The 16,009-nt window shown below is 43.5% G+C and overlaps 1 protein-coding gene across 1 annotated transcript in view; it reads left to right on the top strand.

The window, feature by feature from the left end:
- Positions 1 to 16,009, top strand: part of nphp4 (nephronophthisis 4) — a 406,773-nt gene that overhangs the window by 43,417 nt on the left and 347,347 nt on the right. Inside the window, exon 3 of the mRNA XM_080214939.1 lies at positions 2,524 to 2,702. Within this exon, the coding sequence (XP_080071065.1) occupies positions 2,524 to 2,702 (179 nt within the window). The remainder of the gene's footprint in view (positions 1 to 2,523; positions 2,703 to 16,009) is intronic.

Genomic DNA, 16,009 nt, shown 5'->3' with positions numbered 1-16,009 from the left:
GCCGAAGGGCCTGTTTCCTGTGCTGTGCTGTTCTTTGTTCACTTGAATCTGTAAGTCAGCTGCTTTTCTCCAAAAAATCACATGACTTCAGCCAAATGACCATTAAGCCAACTGGGGTGATGAGAGTTGTTTTTGTTCAGCTGAGCTAAAATAAAAAAGTTGCTGATTGGTTGAAAAACACCTGGTTCTGGGAGAAATTCTGTCTCAATCTGTCCTTTTTTTAATTTGTCAGTGTCTTGTAAGGAAACTGTGAAGGAAGATTGCCCCCTCTCTGTCCCTCTCTCTCACTGACATGGAGATGCCGGCGTTGGACTGGGTTAAACACAGTAAGAAGTCTCACAACACCCGGTTAAAGCCCAACAGGTTTATTTGGTAGTAAACGCCACTAGTCTGATCACGGTCTGTGATCAGAACTCCCCACTCACCTGACGAAGGAACAGCGTTCCGAAAGCTAGTGGCATTTACTACCAAATAAACCTGTTGGACTTTAACCAGGTATTGTGAGACTTTTTACTGTCCCTCTTTCTCACTGTCTGCATTGCCTGCAGTTCAGAGTGGGTGTTCACCTTCAGCCTGACAATTCATATCTCAGTATAACTTGTCTGTATTTGAAAGCCTGCAAAACTGTGATAAGCAACAAAGACTTTCTTTTGGAAAGGAATTTCAGCCTTCGCATGCAAATCAAAAGTGTCAAGGCCTTTTTGAAATTGATCTTTTCTTCATAAGGTGTTTTCTTATGTCAGTCTCTGCAGAGATCTAATTTGTCTTGCCATTTGTTTTATGTACATGTGTGAGCATGTGCTTTGGGATTTTAAAAGGGGTGTTACTGGTTTTTTAATTTGCTTTAAAAAATAAGTTTTTTTCTAATCAATTATTCTGAGTTTATTGAAAGAAGCCTGATTTAGGTCTAGGTCTGATTAAAGTCTGGGTCTAGCACTGGCAAAAGTTAACAGTTGGCCATTTCGTGTGACCTATGGGAGTAAGAGAGCTCCCATCCAATGCATTACATACCCTGATGACCTGTCAGGGTTTAGGGACCTCTGCTGATTGATACCCAGTACCTCTTGTTTTGATAAGAGTCAATTTATAAAAGTAACACAAGTTTACCCTGGGTGAGACAGGATGGTACGTGCTTTTTTTTTACCTGCATCAATAGGATTTGCATCCAGCCAGAACTGATGATACATGGTGGCAGAGTGGTTAGCATTGCTGTCTCATGTATTTATTCCACAGCGCCAGAGACCTGGGCTCAATTCTGGCCTTGGATCACTGTCTGTGTGGAGTTTGCACATTCTCCCCATGTCTGTGTGGGTTTTCTCTGGGTGCTCTGGTTTCCTCCCACGGTGCAAAGATGTGTGCGTTAGGTTGGGGAATGTCAGGGGGATTAGCAGGGTAAATACACGGGGTTAAGGCCTGGTTGGGGTTATTGCTGGTGCAGGCTTGATGGGCCAAATGGCCTCTTTCTGCACTGTAGATCTTCTATGACTCTTTGATTCCTAAATGAAATGAACCTGGGTCTGAATCACTTCCTGTTATTATGAACCCATGCCACAAAACAGTCCAATGTAGCATAAAAACCACGTAGCTGGCTAATGTGGGATACTAAAGCAGTACATTGGTATGGTAAGGAACTCTCTTTTGAAATTGGATCTAAAGCACATCATTGGAACAGTAATGGGGTAATTCACCTTGGCAAGCTTTGCCTGATTAGGGTAGTGATGATCTTTGGACTGTTGTGAGAATTGTCCCATTTCTCAGCATTGCCAACACTGAATCATAGAATCCCTGCAGTGCAGAAGGAGGCTGTTGGCCCTTTGAACCTGCACCAACTCTGTGATAGAGCATCTTACCTAGGCCCATCCCCTGCCCTATCCCTGTTACCCTGTGCATTTACCCCACTAATCCCCCAATTTACACACTGAGGGGCAATTAAGCATGGACAGTTCACTTAACCTGCATTTCTTTGGACTGACCCAGAAATTCACTCTCTTCCACCTTCTTCCGTCAGGATAAAAATATTAAAGTCTGAGGTCATGTACCAACCGGCTCAAGAAAAGCTTCTTCGCTTTTTCAGACTTCAGAAGTTCATCAGACTTTTGAATGGACCTACCTTGCACTAAGTTGATCTTTCTCTACACCCTAGCTATGTCGGTAACACTACGTTCTGCACTGTCTCGTTTCCTTCTCTACGACCAATATGCTTTGCTTATATAGCACGCAAGAAACAATACTTTTCACTGTGTGCTAATACATGTGACAATAATAAATCAAATCAAATCCAATCCAATTTACAGATTAATTCAAGTGAGAAAAATTAGAAAATGCTGTATGTCTGTATTAAGTTGTTACGTTCTGAAAGAAAACTGGGAGATACAGTTAGATAGGTTCATAAAATTATCCTAGCAGGCAGCTATAATTTTCATAAGATGAATCTGGAGCAGTTGTCAGAGGAGATCGTTAGTGGGGACAGAAGGAGTGGTTTAAAAGTTGTAACGTTTTCTCATTATTTTGTGTCTCTGTCAGGCAGTTTACTTCCATACATCCCTCAACTGCAGCCACATTGCAATCATTGTGGAAGTGGTGGCTATTGCGAAGATTCGTGAAGGCAATGAGCAAATCCTCTCCTGTGGGTTTGGAATTCTCCACCTGCGCAGCAAGCAGAAGCTTACGTCAGATTCAGCTAAAAATCAAAATGTCAAACGGTCAGTACTTCGGATTACTGTTTGTAGTTTTACCATAATTACATTAGGACTACAGCAAAGCCTGGTCCTGTGAGGGGGATATGTGAGCAAATAGCTGGGGCCCTATTTATGAGATTTCCAATAATTCTAATCTTGTAGTGCACGGAGCTGTAGAAATCCCGATGCATATATTGCCCAGTGAATATAGGCTTGAGGTAGACAGTAGGTGAGAACCCAACAGCAGATTTCTGAACTAGCAAGTCAAGGGAAAAGAGGCTCATTAGACTGTTCTCTTTCACAGGTGAATTTGAGTGTGGGATGGAGCACATTAAGCTGTGTAAGGGAATGCCATCTATGTATCAGAAATATACAAGGGCAGGAAGGAGGTAATGGGCCATTCCACTGAAAATGTGTTTCTTATGGATACCAACAAATGTGTTAGTGAAAGCTAAAATCAGCTGAGTGGGGTTACCAAGTTCATAAGCTCAAGGAATACAGATTCAGAACATGTTGGCACATATAGAACATTACAGTGCAGTACAGGCCCTTCAGCCCTCAATGTTGCGCCAACCAGTGGAACCAATCTAATGATCCTCTAACCTAAACTATTCCAATGTTATCCATATGCCTATCCACTGACCATTTGAATGCCCTTAAAGTTGGCGAGTCCGCAACTGCTGCAGGCAGGGCATTCCATGCCCTTACTACCCTCTGAGTAAAGAACCTACCTCTGACATCCGTCCTATAATTACCACCCCTCAATTTAAAGTTATGTCCCCTTGTGTTAGCCGTCACCATCCAAGGAAAAAGGCTCTCACTATACACCCTATCTAACCCTCTGATCATCTTGTATGCCTCAATTAGGTCACCTCTCAACTTTCTTTCTAATGAAAACAACCTCAAGTCCCTCAGCCTTTCCTCATAAGACCTTCCCACCATACCAGGCAACATCCTGGCAAACCTCCTCTGCACCCTTTCCAATGCCTCCATATCCTCCTTATAATGCGGCGACCAGAACTGTACGCAATACTCCAAGTGTGGCTGCGCCAGCGTTTTGTACAGTTGTAACATGGATTGCTATGCTATGATATGAAGAGAGGTTGGATAGACTTGGGTTGTTTTTGTTGGAACAAAGAAGGTTGAGGGACAACCTGATCGAGGTGAACAAGATTATGAGAGACATGGACAGAATGGATAAGGAGCAGCTGTTCCCCTTAGTTGAAAGGTTAGGCTCAAGGTGAGGGGTAGGAGGTGTAGGGGGGAGGTGAGGAAGAACTTTTTTAGTCAGAGATTGGTGATGATCTGAAATGTGCTGCCTGGGAGGGCGAGTTGCCTCGCATCCTTTAAAAAGTACTTGGATGAGCACTTGGCCACTCATAACATTTAAGGCTATGGGCCAAGCGCAGGTAAATAGGATGAGGTGGGAGGTCAGGCGTTTCTCATGTGTCGGTGCAGACTCGATGGGCCGAAGGGCCTCTTCTGCATTGTATGACTCTATGATGCAATGCAATTTCAGCAACGGATGATAATAGCCATTTCATGCTGCTACTTTGCAGTGGCAACACGAATGGTGCTTTCCAATGACAAGGTACTGCTGTCAAATCAAAAAGACATTCTGCTTAGCACACAAATGAATAATGTGTGATATGAATTTCATTCTGGCTGCGATGCCAGACATGTAGACCATTCATCCCAGTGATGGGGGGAATCGTATCAAACTGCATATCTCTTCAGCTGTTTGCGATAGGCAGTGCACTGACTGTACTCAACCATCCCTTACTTGCAAAACTCAGAATATAATGTCTATTGTAAGATGAGATTCTGCAATTGGGGAGCATTTGCTGAACAATCCTGAGTGTGTTCAGAATGTTACTAACAACCAATTTAAGGTAATCAGCCAGGCTGGCAATGTAGCTCACATGGGGTTGCTAGAGGTACATATATTTATATGGTATGACCTGCCTTCTGGAGGTAAAAGGAATATGTTCAGACACTGCAACGTTTAATTGGATAAACAAAATCATGAGGAATACCTCCCTGAAGCATTTGCCATGGAAATATCTGGACCATTCAGTACTGACTTGCCAACCAATCAGCATCCTTTTTCTTGAAATGTAACTTATTGTACCCTTTGAAATTTGGTCTTCTTGCATATTTCCTGATGAGTAGGAGATGAAAATCTTCAACAGCACTTCTGTGATAGGAAATGCATATATTATATATTATCAAAGATGAAAGAGGAACACTGAAATGGCAGACACAAGCAAATTATGGACTACTGTCAACCTTCAATGTGCCAAGCTTCTTTATTTAGATTATTTTGCACTTTAAAAACATGGGCCATTGATGAAGGCTTTGACATATGGTTCAGACAGTTTTATCTGGCATGAACCCATATGAAAATGCTGCCACTGGTTAATTCAGCTCCAGTTGCCCTTGATGATAATGATACAAATGCTCCACTATCTTATGTTGGACAACAAGCTTGGGCAGGGAGTTGGCATCAGACTGTGGCTCCAGGTGTGCACTAATGCGTTTGAATTTCAATCTTTTGTTTCCTCCAACTGATTGCACAGCTCGATCTGAGATACCTGTTTTGTTCTGCTGCCATTGCTTTGCCCAGGACCTTGATTGATTGTTTCACTAGGTGTTGTTCTTCTCTTGATGGGTGGTCCAACCTGTCTTATTCTAAAGGTCAGTGCTCCATTAATTGGGTGTCCCACACCGAACCTCTGAATATCACCACATCTGCCTTCTCTAAAACACCTCTAACAGTTCCAGACTTTGATGGACAGACCTAACTATTGATTTCTAGAATCGCCATCCCACCCCGCCTCCTAACCCCAGCCTCCCAAGCATGCATCGGGTTGTATTTGTTCTTTGCGAATTACGTAGAATACTACATACTTGACCATTTGTGAAATACGAACACCTGCAAAATGTAGACAGTTGATGCCAGTCCCTCGATGTCCATAACTCACAGGTCCATATTTTTCTCGTACCCCTGTGCCCAGGAGATGCTGTGTGGAGTTTGCACATTCTCCCCGTGTCTGTGTGGGTTTCCTCCGGGTGCTCCGGTTTCTTCCCACAGTCCAAGATGTGCGGGTTAGGTTGATTGGCCATGCTAAGAATTGTCCTTAGTGTCCTGAGATGCGTAGATCAAATATATAGAGATATGGGGGTTGTGCCTGGGTGGGACTGTGGTCAGTACAGACTTGATGGGCTGAATGGACTCCTTCTGTACTGTAGGGTTTCTATGCTTCTATGTTGCATTAGACTATTCCCAGCTCTTCACTGATATCAAGTTTCAGAACGTTGCATCATACCTTTTCCATGCAGGTAGATTGTGATCATATAGTCAACAGAAGTGGTCGGCTTCTGTGGAGGTAGATTATTTTCCTGATGATCATTCAGACACACTCTCTCTCTCTCTCTCTCTTTTTCTTTCTGAAATCTCCTTCCAACAATTAGTGGGCTCTTCTTCCACACTGACAAGCTGCAGTGCTCTATGGAGCTTCATTTGAAAGCATGTTATGTTCTGCGTCCTTTGTTGAGTCTGTCCGGAGAGTTGTCCAACTTCTGTTTTTTTTCCCCAATAGTTACCCATTATGTGAGGTTGCATACAGTCAATTTTCCAAGAAAAGATGTTGATATCTTGCTGGATCACCTTGCCTCAGCGCAAGGCGCAGTCTTCATAATGACCATAATGATCTGGCCCGTAATCCCCATTCTTTTCTGTGACATTTGTTTTTGTCTCTTGGATTGGTGAGGTTTAGTTTAAAAATGATGCACAAAGGTCGCTTCTTCAGTCCAGGTCATTTTACAGTGAAGTGTGATGGGGCAGTCTTGTCAGTTGTTGCCCTGAATTTCTTTCAAGGGGCTTCTTTTCTTTGTCAGCAACAGTTATTGGCACAGTGAAGGAATAGGCCAGCACCTGGAAGGTGTGTGCAGAATTCAAGAATTTGCTGTTTGCAGCCCTAATTAGAATGGTCCATTGGTCACTTCCATTTGCTGGTTGGCATTTTGAAAAAGGACATTAATTATTTCTCTTGCTTCCATCTCTCTTTGTACTCAGTGGAAAAAAAACACAAAGAAAACAATTAATTCCTAAATGGCAAGCATTGTAGTTTTGAATCTGACCTTTTTAGTTGGCAAAAAATGCACTGCTCTTGTTTGATGTAGTTTCGAAAGTCCAGCATCAAAATCAAAACATTTTTGGAAGGGCTTTGGCTCTCATGTATCTCTGATTATTTTCTTTCAAAAGACAAGTAAATAAATGTTCACCTACAGCTCAAGTTACAAGCTTGGGTCATAAACCACTTTGGGTGCAATTGTTTATTTTCACAAAAACTGTTTTTCAATTGCCACCTTTTTTGAGAAGTGTTGGATAGATTTTGCCAGGTGGCAAGAATACTTTTGCGTTCAGTGGTTTTAAAACATGGAATGTACATTTTTAAATTGCAAACATGGCTTTACTGAAGAAATTTAAGGCTGGGATTTCCTACTCCCGCTGCGGCGAGACCCACCGTAGGGAATGCGGCAGGTCAGCCAAACGTCAGTTGACTTCTGACAGTGCTGGAAGATCTTGGCGGTGTGTGGAGGGGCTGGAAAATCCCAGCCTAATTGACTGAAGTGTTAGGTAAGCTATATGTTTTGAGTAACCTTTTATTAGACCCTCTCCTTACACAGCACAATGAGTGTACCTACACCATGGAGGCGCCAGCAGTTCAAAAAGGTGGCCTACACAGGCAATTAGGGATGGGTAATAAACACTGGCCTTGCCAGTGACGCCGACATCCCAGAAATAAATGATAATAACAATGGATTACGCAACTCTGTAAATGAACAAAGAACAGTACACAACAGAGATAGGCCTTCAGCCCACCAAGCCTGTGCCCACAGATGCCACTCTAATCTAATATTTTCTTGCCTCTACATGGTCCGTATCCCTCTATTCCCTGCCTATTTGTGTATCCATCCAGATGCCTCTTCAATGTTGTTATAGAATCTGCTTCGACCACTTCCTCCAGCAGCGCATCCCAGGCATTCACCACCCTCTGTGTGGAAAAACTCTTTTAAACTTTTCCCGCTTTCACTTTCAATCTATGTCCCCCAGGAAAAAGACTCTGACTATGCACTCTATTCAAGACTATTATAATCTTGTAAATCTTTATCAGGTCTTCCCTCATCATCCGACGCTCCAATGAAAACAATCCAAGTTTGTTCAACCTTTCTTCACAGTCCATATCCTCCAAACCTGGCAACATCCTTGTAAATTTCTTCTGCACCCTTTCCAATGCATCAATATCCTTCCAGTAGGCAACCAGAATTGTACACAACACTCCAAATGCGGCCTAACCAAAGTCTTACACAGTTGCACCATGATTTTCCAATTCCTATACTCAATGCCCCTACCAATGAAGGCCAGCATGTCACACACCACCTTTATCACCTTGTCCACCTGAGTTGCCACCTTCAGGGAACTGTGGATCTACACGCCTAGGTCCCTTTGTATGCTAATATTTCTAAGGGCTCTACCATTTACTGTATACTTTCCTTCTGCAGTAGATCTTCCAAATCGCATCTGATGACTCTTGGTTTTGGGATTAGCACTGGGAAGCAGGGAGGATGTCTCTTCTATTGCATAAAACAAGACTTGCCCAGATACTAACCTGTGTTTATGTACCATCTCAAGGCTTTTAACAGAGGAGATGTGAATACAAAGCAGTTGTAGGAGAGTTGGCAGAAGTGACTCATGGCGTGATTAAAGAAGTGGCTTTTAGAGATGGAGGCTGATATAGCAAGGAGGAGGGATTCATGGAGTAGCAGAACATGAGTTAAGATGATTGAAGGATATGGTAGATACATCACCTCAATAGGTCTTTACTGGTGTACATCTTGATACAGCAAGCCTTGAGCAGCCTGCGTTCTCACTGAGAAATTGGTACCTTTTCCTTTGTTAAGGGAAATGATAAACATTTTTCACAAATTCATGTGGGCTAGCTTAATCAAGCTTGAAGTGTAGCTTAAAGGAGATGGAAATATATAATAAATATAAAGTAAGATGTTACAAGTGCTGAAAAAGTGAGCTTAAAATCCTTGAGCTACTAATGGCTTGTCACACTGATTCTCTACTCCACTCTGATCTCTCTGTCTTTGACTTCCTACACTCTCCCAATAAAGCTTAATGCAAGTTGGAGGAATAGCATCTCATCCTTTGATTACAAACTTTTCAATCTTCTGGACTGAAATTAAGTTCAACAATTTCAGATCATAACTGTGTTTATATTTATTTGTTCAAAGTGTGTGGGTGTCTCTGGCTAGGCAACATCCCTAATCACCCTTGAGAAGGTGGTGGTGAGTCGTCTTCTTGAACAGCTGCAGTCCACGTGCCGTAGGCACACCCACAGTGCTGTAAGGAAGGGAGTTGCAGGATTTTGATCCAGCGACAATGAAGGAATGGCGATCTAGCTCCAAGTTAGGATGGTGTGTGGATTGGAGAGGAATTTGCAAGGAGTGGTGTTCTCATGCATTTGCTGCCTTTGTCCTTCTAGATGGTACAGGTTGCAGATTTGGAAGGTGCTGTTGAAGGAGCCTTGGTGAGTTGCTACAATGCATCTCATAGATGCATTGGTGGTGGAAGAAGTGAATGCTGAAGGTGGTGGATAGGTAGAGCTGCATTGCCCCGGATGGTGTGGAACTCCTTGAGTGTAGCTTGAGCTGCACCCATCCAGGCAAGTGGAGGGTACTCCATCACACTCCTGACTTTGTGCCTTGCAGATAGTTGACAAGCTTTGAGGAGTCAGGAAGTGAGTTACTTAGCCCAGAATTCCCAGCCTTTGATCTACTCTAGCCGTAACAGCATATGGCTGGTCCCAGCTAAAAGCAAAAGACTGTGGATGCCAGAATCTGAAGCACAAATGAAAAATGCTGGAAAATCGCAGCATATTTTCCAGTATTTTCTGTTTTTTGTGGCTGGTTCAGTTCAGTTTCTGGTCAATGGTAAGCCTTAGGATGTTGATACTGGGAGATTCAATGATGGTAATTCTTTGAACGTTGAGGGGACATGTTGTTGATTGGCCTATGCTTGTGCATGTTATTTGCCACTCAAGTTTGCAAGCTGTCCAAGTATAGCTGCATAGAATACAACTGTTTCAGCATCTGAGGAGTTGCAAATGGTGTTGAACATTGTGACCATCTCCATGTCTCAACTTATGATGGAGGAAGGGTCACCGATGAAGCATCTGAACATGCTTGGGCTTAGGACAGACACTACCCTGAGGAACTCATGCAGCGATATCCTGAGACCAAGATGATTGAGCTCTGACCCCATTTATTTCAGATCGCAGCTTCCGTGTTTCCGTCCTTTTCCAGCTTCTCTCGACTCACCAAGGCTTTTTGCCTTGGACAATGAGCTCTTTGGCCGTTTAACCTCTACCCTATCACATACCTTCCCTTTTATTGTCATCCTCCTCTCTCCCCTCCTTTCCTGCCTCTCTGTTTGTTTAAATTGTATTGCAATTTTAATTTTTTTCATTTCCAGCCCTGCGGCGTTAATTCTGTTTCTCTCTCCATAGAACACTGCCAGATCTGTTAAATAATTGCAGAAGTTTCTGTTTTAACGTTGCGTATACGAGAACCTGGATTGTTGGTAACGAAAGAACTGATCTCTTAATCCAGCTTGTGCTATTTCTTTCCCTTGCCTCCAGTGATCTTTACACATCTGTTGCTGTACTGCCGAGTGATGGTAAAGGCTGCTCTGCCTAACCACCACCTCATGTAATTAAAACAAAACCTTTTTATAATTCAAATTTTATTTGACAGCTTTTTGAAGGTACGACTGAATTATTATCTAATCTCCCTAATCACGCTAGATAAAAGAGTACAGCTGTCTAAAGTACAGCGACTCAGACTGAATGCACAAATCCTGGCCTCGAGCCTGACACTTGCTGCTGATTCAGCTTTTTGGTTGGGAACGAACACTGAGTAGGCAGCAGAAGATTTCTGCACAGATTGACTAAGTTTTGGCCATCCACTGGTCCTGATTGGGGCAGTTTTTCAGGTCACTTCGGTAGACACTGCATCACATTGTTGCCTGTAGTACTTACGTAGAACATTACAGCACAGTACAGGCCCTTCGGCCCTCGATGTTGTGCTGAGCTATGCCCAAACCCAAGATCAAGCTACCTCACTCTCAATCATTCTGGTGTGCTCCATGTGCCTATCCAATAACTGCTTGAAAGTTCCTAAAGTGTCTGACTCCACTATCGCTGCAGGCAGTGCATTCCACACCCCAACCACTCTGAGTAAAGAATCTACCTTGGACATCGCTCTATATCTCCCACCATAAACCTTTATAGTTATGCCCCTAGTAACGACTACATCCACCTGAGGAAATAGTCTCTGCACATCCACTCTATCTATCCCCCTCGTCATCTTATAAACCTCTATTAAGTTGCCTCTCATCCTCCTCTGCTGTAAAGAGAAAAGGCCCAGCTCCCTCAACCTTTCCTCAGAAGACTTACTTGGCGGCTGCAAAGAAAAATAAAGCAACATCATCCTTCAACACCTTTCACGTCTGAAGCATCACCTGAAATCCTCATTCGAGCTTTCACGATCTTGCGACTTGGTTGCTCTGATGCTCTCAGAGCCATCCTTCTGCCTGATGTAGATTTGTACCTGTCCAGAATTCTGCTTCTGGTATCGTACCGCATATCACGTCTTGTTCATCCACCACCCGTGCCGACCCACACTGGCTCCCGTTCTGACATCTTTAAAATCTTCATCCTTTGTTTCATCTTCCTCCGTGGCGTTGATCCATTATATTGCCTCCAGCTCTCCAAGCCTTTAAGATCTCTGCACTCTTTCATTTCTAGCACCTTGTGATCCATCACTGGTGGGCACTTCAGCTGCTTTGGCTCTGGGCTTTGGAATTTCCTCTCTACCCCTTTCTCCTCCCTTAGCGTGCTTCTTTAAACTAACCTTTTGACCAAGCTTCTGGTCGCTTGTCCTGATATCACCCTCTGAGGCTCCGTGTCAAAGGTTTCCATTGATAACCTCCTTGTTAGGAACCTTGAGATGTGTTGCCTCTCTAAAAGCACGTTATCATTGCAAGCTGGCATTGACGAGCATATACTGTGCATACAAACATGAATAAAATTGACAAAAATATGGATTAAAATTGTTCAAAGCTGACACCAAAGCGACAGTTTGTGCTGTACACCAGTTATTTGAGTCCACAGCTTTCAGTAAAACACAACTCTGATTTGCTGCTGCTGCATGAAATTTTCCATGCCCAAGATGTGAAAAACAAACATGTAATTAGAGCAGCACGGTGGTTAGCACTGCTGCCTCGCAGGGACCTGGGTTTGATTCCCGACTTGGGTCACTATCTGTGTGGAGTCTGCACGTTCTCCCTGTGCCTGCGTGGGTTTCCTCTGGGTGCTCCAGTTTCCTTCTGTGGTCTGAAAGAAGTGCTGGTTAGGGTGCATTGGCCGGGCTAAATCCTCCCTCCGTGTACCCGGACTGTGGCGACTGGGGGATTTTCACAGTAACTTTGTTGCAGTATTAATGTAAACCTACTTGTGACACTAATGAATAAACTTCAAACTTTAAGCTGGTGCCTTTCACAACCTTGCCCCAAAGCGCTTTACAGCCACTGAAGTGATTTTGGAGTGTAGCCACAAGGTGGGGGGAACATGACAGCTGGTTTGTACACAGAAAAGTTCCATAAGCAGCAATGAGGTGAATGACCAGATCACCTTTTTAGATGTTGCTGTTTGCTCAACGTGAATTCGATCATCATGCTGAGAAACAGACCTTGTTTATTATGCCGCATTGTGAGGGCGACATGGTGGCAGAGTGGTTAGCATTGCCGCCAGGGACCCAGGTTCAATTCCAGTCTTGGGACACTGTCTGTGTGGAGTCTGCACGTTCTCCCCGTATCTGGGTGGGTTTCCTCCAGTGCTGCAGTTTCTTCCCACAGTCCAAAGATGTGCAGGGTAGATGGATATGCCGTGCTAAATTGCCCCTTCGTGTCCCAAAATGTATAGGTTAGGGGTATTGGCCATGATCAATGTGTGGGGTTACGGGGATAGGGCAGGGGAGTGGGTTGGTGCAGACTTGATGGGACGAATGGTCTTCTCCTGCACTATAGGAATTCAATGGAGAGCAGAAATTACTTTAGTTGTAGCACACTACAAGCCAGAAGTTATAACAACTGGGAAAAGGAAATTATTTATGCGTTTTAATAGACAGGCTGTTAGAGTAATTGGGGATTAAAACTTAGATATCTTATTATATAGAAATAATATATTTTTCAAGCAAGTACAAAAACTGAAGAATGGATGATGTAAATGACACTCCTTCATTAAATAGTGTGGATAAAAACATGTATTTTATGTAAGGATTCATTTTGCCATATTAGTCAGCTACAGCTCAGTGGGTAACACTCACACTTCTGAGTCAGAAGGCGTGGGTTAATGTTACACTCCAGGGACTCTCTTAAACCTCTGGCTCTGACATCCTATCTGGAGGGATCATTGCATAATATTCAGGAGAGATCGGTTGCTGACTTCTTTTTACTCCTTCCTTATCCAGGGACGTCAAGCATTCATGATCTTTTTAAACTTATTGTGAGTGTCATTGGCTAGGCCAGCATTAGTTGGCCTAGAGAATTGGCTTTGAGAATTGGTGAACTGCCGTCTTGAGCCACTGCAGTCCCTAAGGTGTAGGTGCATCCATAGTACTGTTAGGGAGGGAGCTCCAGAACTTTGATCCAGTGACTATGAAGGGACAGCGATATATTTTCAAGTTAGGATGGTAAAGGGGAACTTCCAGGCGATGGCATTCCCATGTGTCTGCTGACTTTGTCCCAATAGATGGTCATGATCATGGGTTTGGAAAGTGCTGTCCAAAGAGCCTTGGTGAGTTTCCACAGTGTATCTTGTAGATAGTACACACTGCTGTCACTGTTTATCATTGGTGAAAAGAACAAATGCTTGTGAAAGAGGTAGCAATCAAGCGGGCTACATTTTCCTGGATGTTGTTGAGCTTTTTGATTGTTGTTGGAGCTGCACTTATCCAGGAAGTGTATTCCATTACACTCCTGACTTGTATCTTGTAGATGGTGGACATGTTTTGGGGAGTCTGGAGGTGAAACTCTGATGTAGAATTCCCAGTCTCTGACCTGCTTTTTTAGCCACTGTATTAATTTGGCTAGACCAGATCAGTTTCTGGTCAATGGTAAGCTGCCAGGATAGTGGGGAATTCAGTGATGATAATGCCATTGAATGTCAAGAATAGATAGTTAGATCCTCTCTTGTTGGAGATGGTCATTGCCTGGCACTTACCAGCCAAAATCTGAAGGTTGTCCATGTCGTACTGCATACGGACACGACTGTTTCAGTATCTGAAGAATTGCATATCATACTGAACATTATGCAATCATGAGAGAACCTCCCTGAGGGAAGGTCAGTGATGGAACAGCTGAAAATGGTTGGACCTAGGATACTACTCTGAGGAGTACCTGCAGTGGTGTCCTGGGACTGATTAACCTCTAACATCCCCAACTATCTTCCTTTGTGTTAGTTATGACTCCAACCTAAACTAGTATTGAGCAAACTTGGGGTGGCATGGTGGCACAGTGGTTAACACTGCTGCCTCACAGCGCCAGGGATGCAGGTTCGATTCTCGGCTTGGGTCACTGTCTGTGTGAAATTTGCACGTTCTCCCCATGTCTCCGTGGGTTTCCTCTGGGTGTTCTGATATCCTCCTACAGTCTAAAGGTGTGCTGATTACTATGCAATGATCCTTCCCAGAAAGGATATCAATTTTAACAGAGGGAGAAAGGTTTAAGAGTCCCTGTGGTGTAACATTAACCCACGCCTTCTGACTCAGTGTATCCGACCAGGTGCCGGAGTACAGTGACTAGTGGATTTTCACAGTAACTTCATTGCATGTGAATGTAAGCCTGTTTGCGATGAATAAATAAACTTTACTTCTTTGATCTGTAAGACTTGCTGTCAAGCCAGCCAACACCCTTGCATATTGAGATTGTTTGGTCAGTAATAGGTGTTGCATGTATCTGATTCTGTTGATTAGAATTAGAAATTGATGTTGGGCAACTTTCCTCTAGTTTTAAATGAACCAGAGATTTTTTTTTCTGAAAAGCAAGAATTTTTCTTAAACTTACAATTTCCAGCCAGTAATCCGGATGTATCCGTGACAAACACAATTAATTACTTTTTAATAGTCAGCCGTATCATCAGAAATTCTGTGACAACTTAAGGCCACTTTACTTTGGCAATAATAAATCCAAGATGTTCTCAACAATCATGCACAGATAAACCTCTCCTGTTGTTTCTGCGGAGTCGTAGAATCGACATAGAACCCGTACAGTACAGAAAGAGGCCATTTGGCCCATCAAGTCTGTACCGACCAGATCCCACCCAGGCCCTATTCCCGTAACCCCACCCTGCTAATCCTCCTGACACTAGGATTAATTTAGCATGGCCAATCAACCTAACCCACACATCTTTGGACTGTGGGAGGAAACCAGAACACCCAGAATAAACCCACGCAGGCATGGGGAGAATGTGCAAGCTCCACACAGATAGTGACCAGAGGCTTGAATTGAACCTGGGTCCCTGGCGCTGTGGAGGCAGCAGTGCTAACCACTGTGCCACCATGCTGCCCATTCCATTGGTTTCAGTTATAATGAGTGTGAGTTTTATTCCACTTGATTACGGCCAGGCAGTGAACATGGACATTTACCCAAAAGCATTTCAGATTTTTGTGCCTTTTGATGTGTTGGTGGCTGGTAAAATGTGCTGCTGGTTTGTTGTCATAGCAATCCTGTGGTTTTTGTCATTAGTTGTGAAGCAGAAGGAGGCTATTCAGCCCATCATGTCTGCACAGAATGTCCCAATGGATGATTTACTTGGTGCCCTTTCCCCAATAACTCAGAAAATTCTCCCTCCTCCATTAGTTAGAGAGACGAGGATCCAAGGGCACAGAGTAAAGGAATGACATATAGTACTGAGATGAGGAGGAATTTCTTTAGCCAGAGGATGGTAGGATTCATTGCCACAAAAGGCTGTGGAGGCCAGGTCATTGAGTGTACTTAAGTCAGAAATAAATAGCTTCTTGATTGGTAAGGAGATCAAAGGTTACGGGGAAAAGGTGGGAGAATGAGGTTGAGAAGTATATCAGCCATGATCGAATGACAGACCAGTCGTGATGGGCTGAATGACCTAATTCTGCTCCAATGCTTGATGGTCTTTTAACAGTTTAATTCCATTCTGAATGCTTTGATTGGACCTGACTTT

This window comes from Carcharhinus amblyrhynchos, chromosome 30 (assembly GCF_965287045.1).
Source record: "Carcharhinus amblyrhynchos chromosome 30, sCarAmb.v2.hapA, whole genome shotgun sequence".
Lineage (NCBI taxonomy): Eukaryota > Metazoa > Chordata > Chondrichthyes > Carcharhiniformes > Carcharhinidae > Carcharhinus > Carcharhinus amblyrhynchos.
The sequence above is the reverse complement of the archived record's forward strand: the minus strand, read 5'-3'. Positions and strand labels throughout refer to the sequence as shown.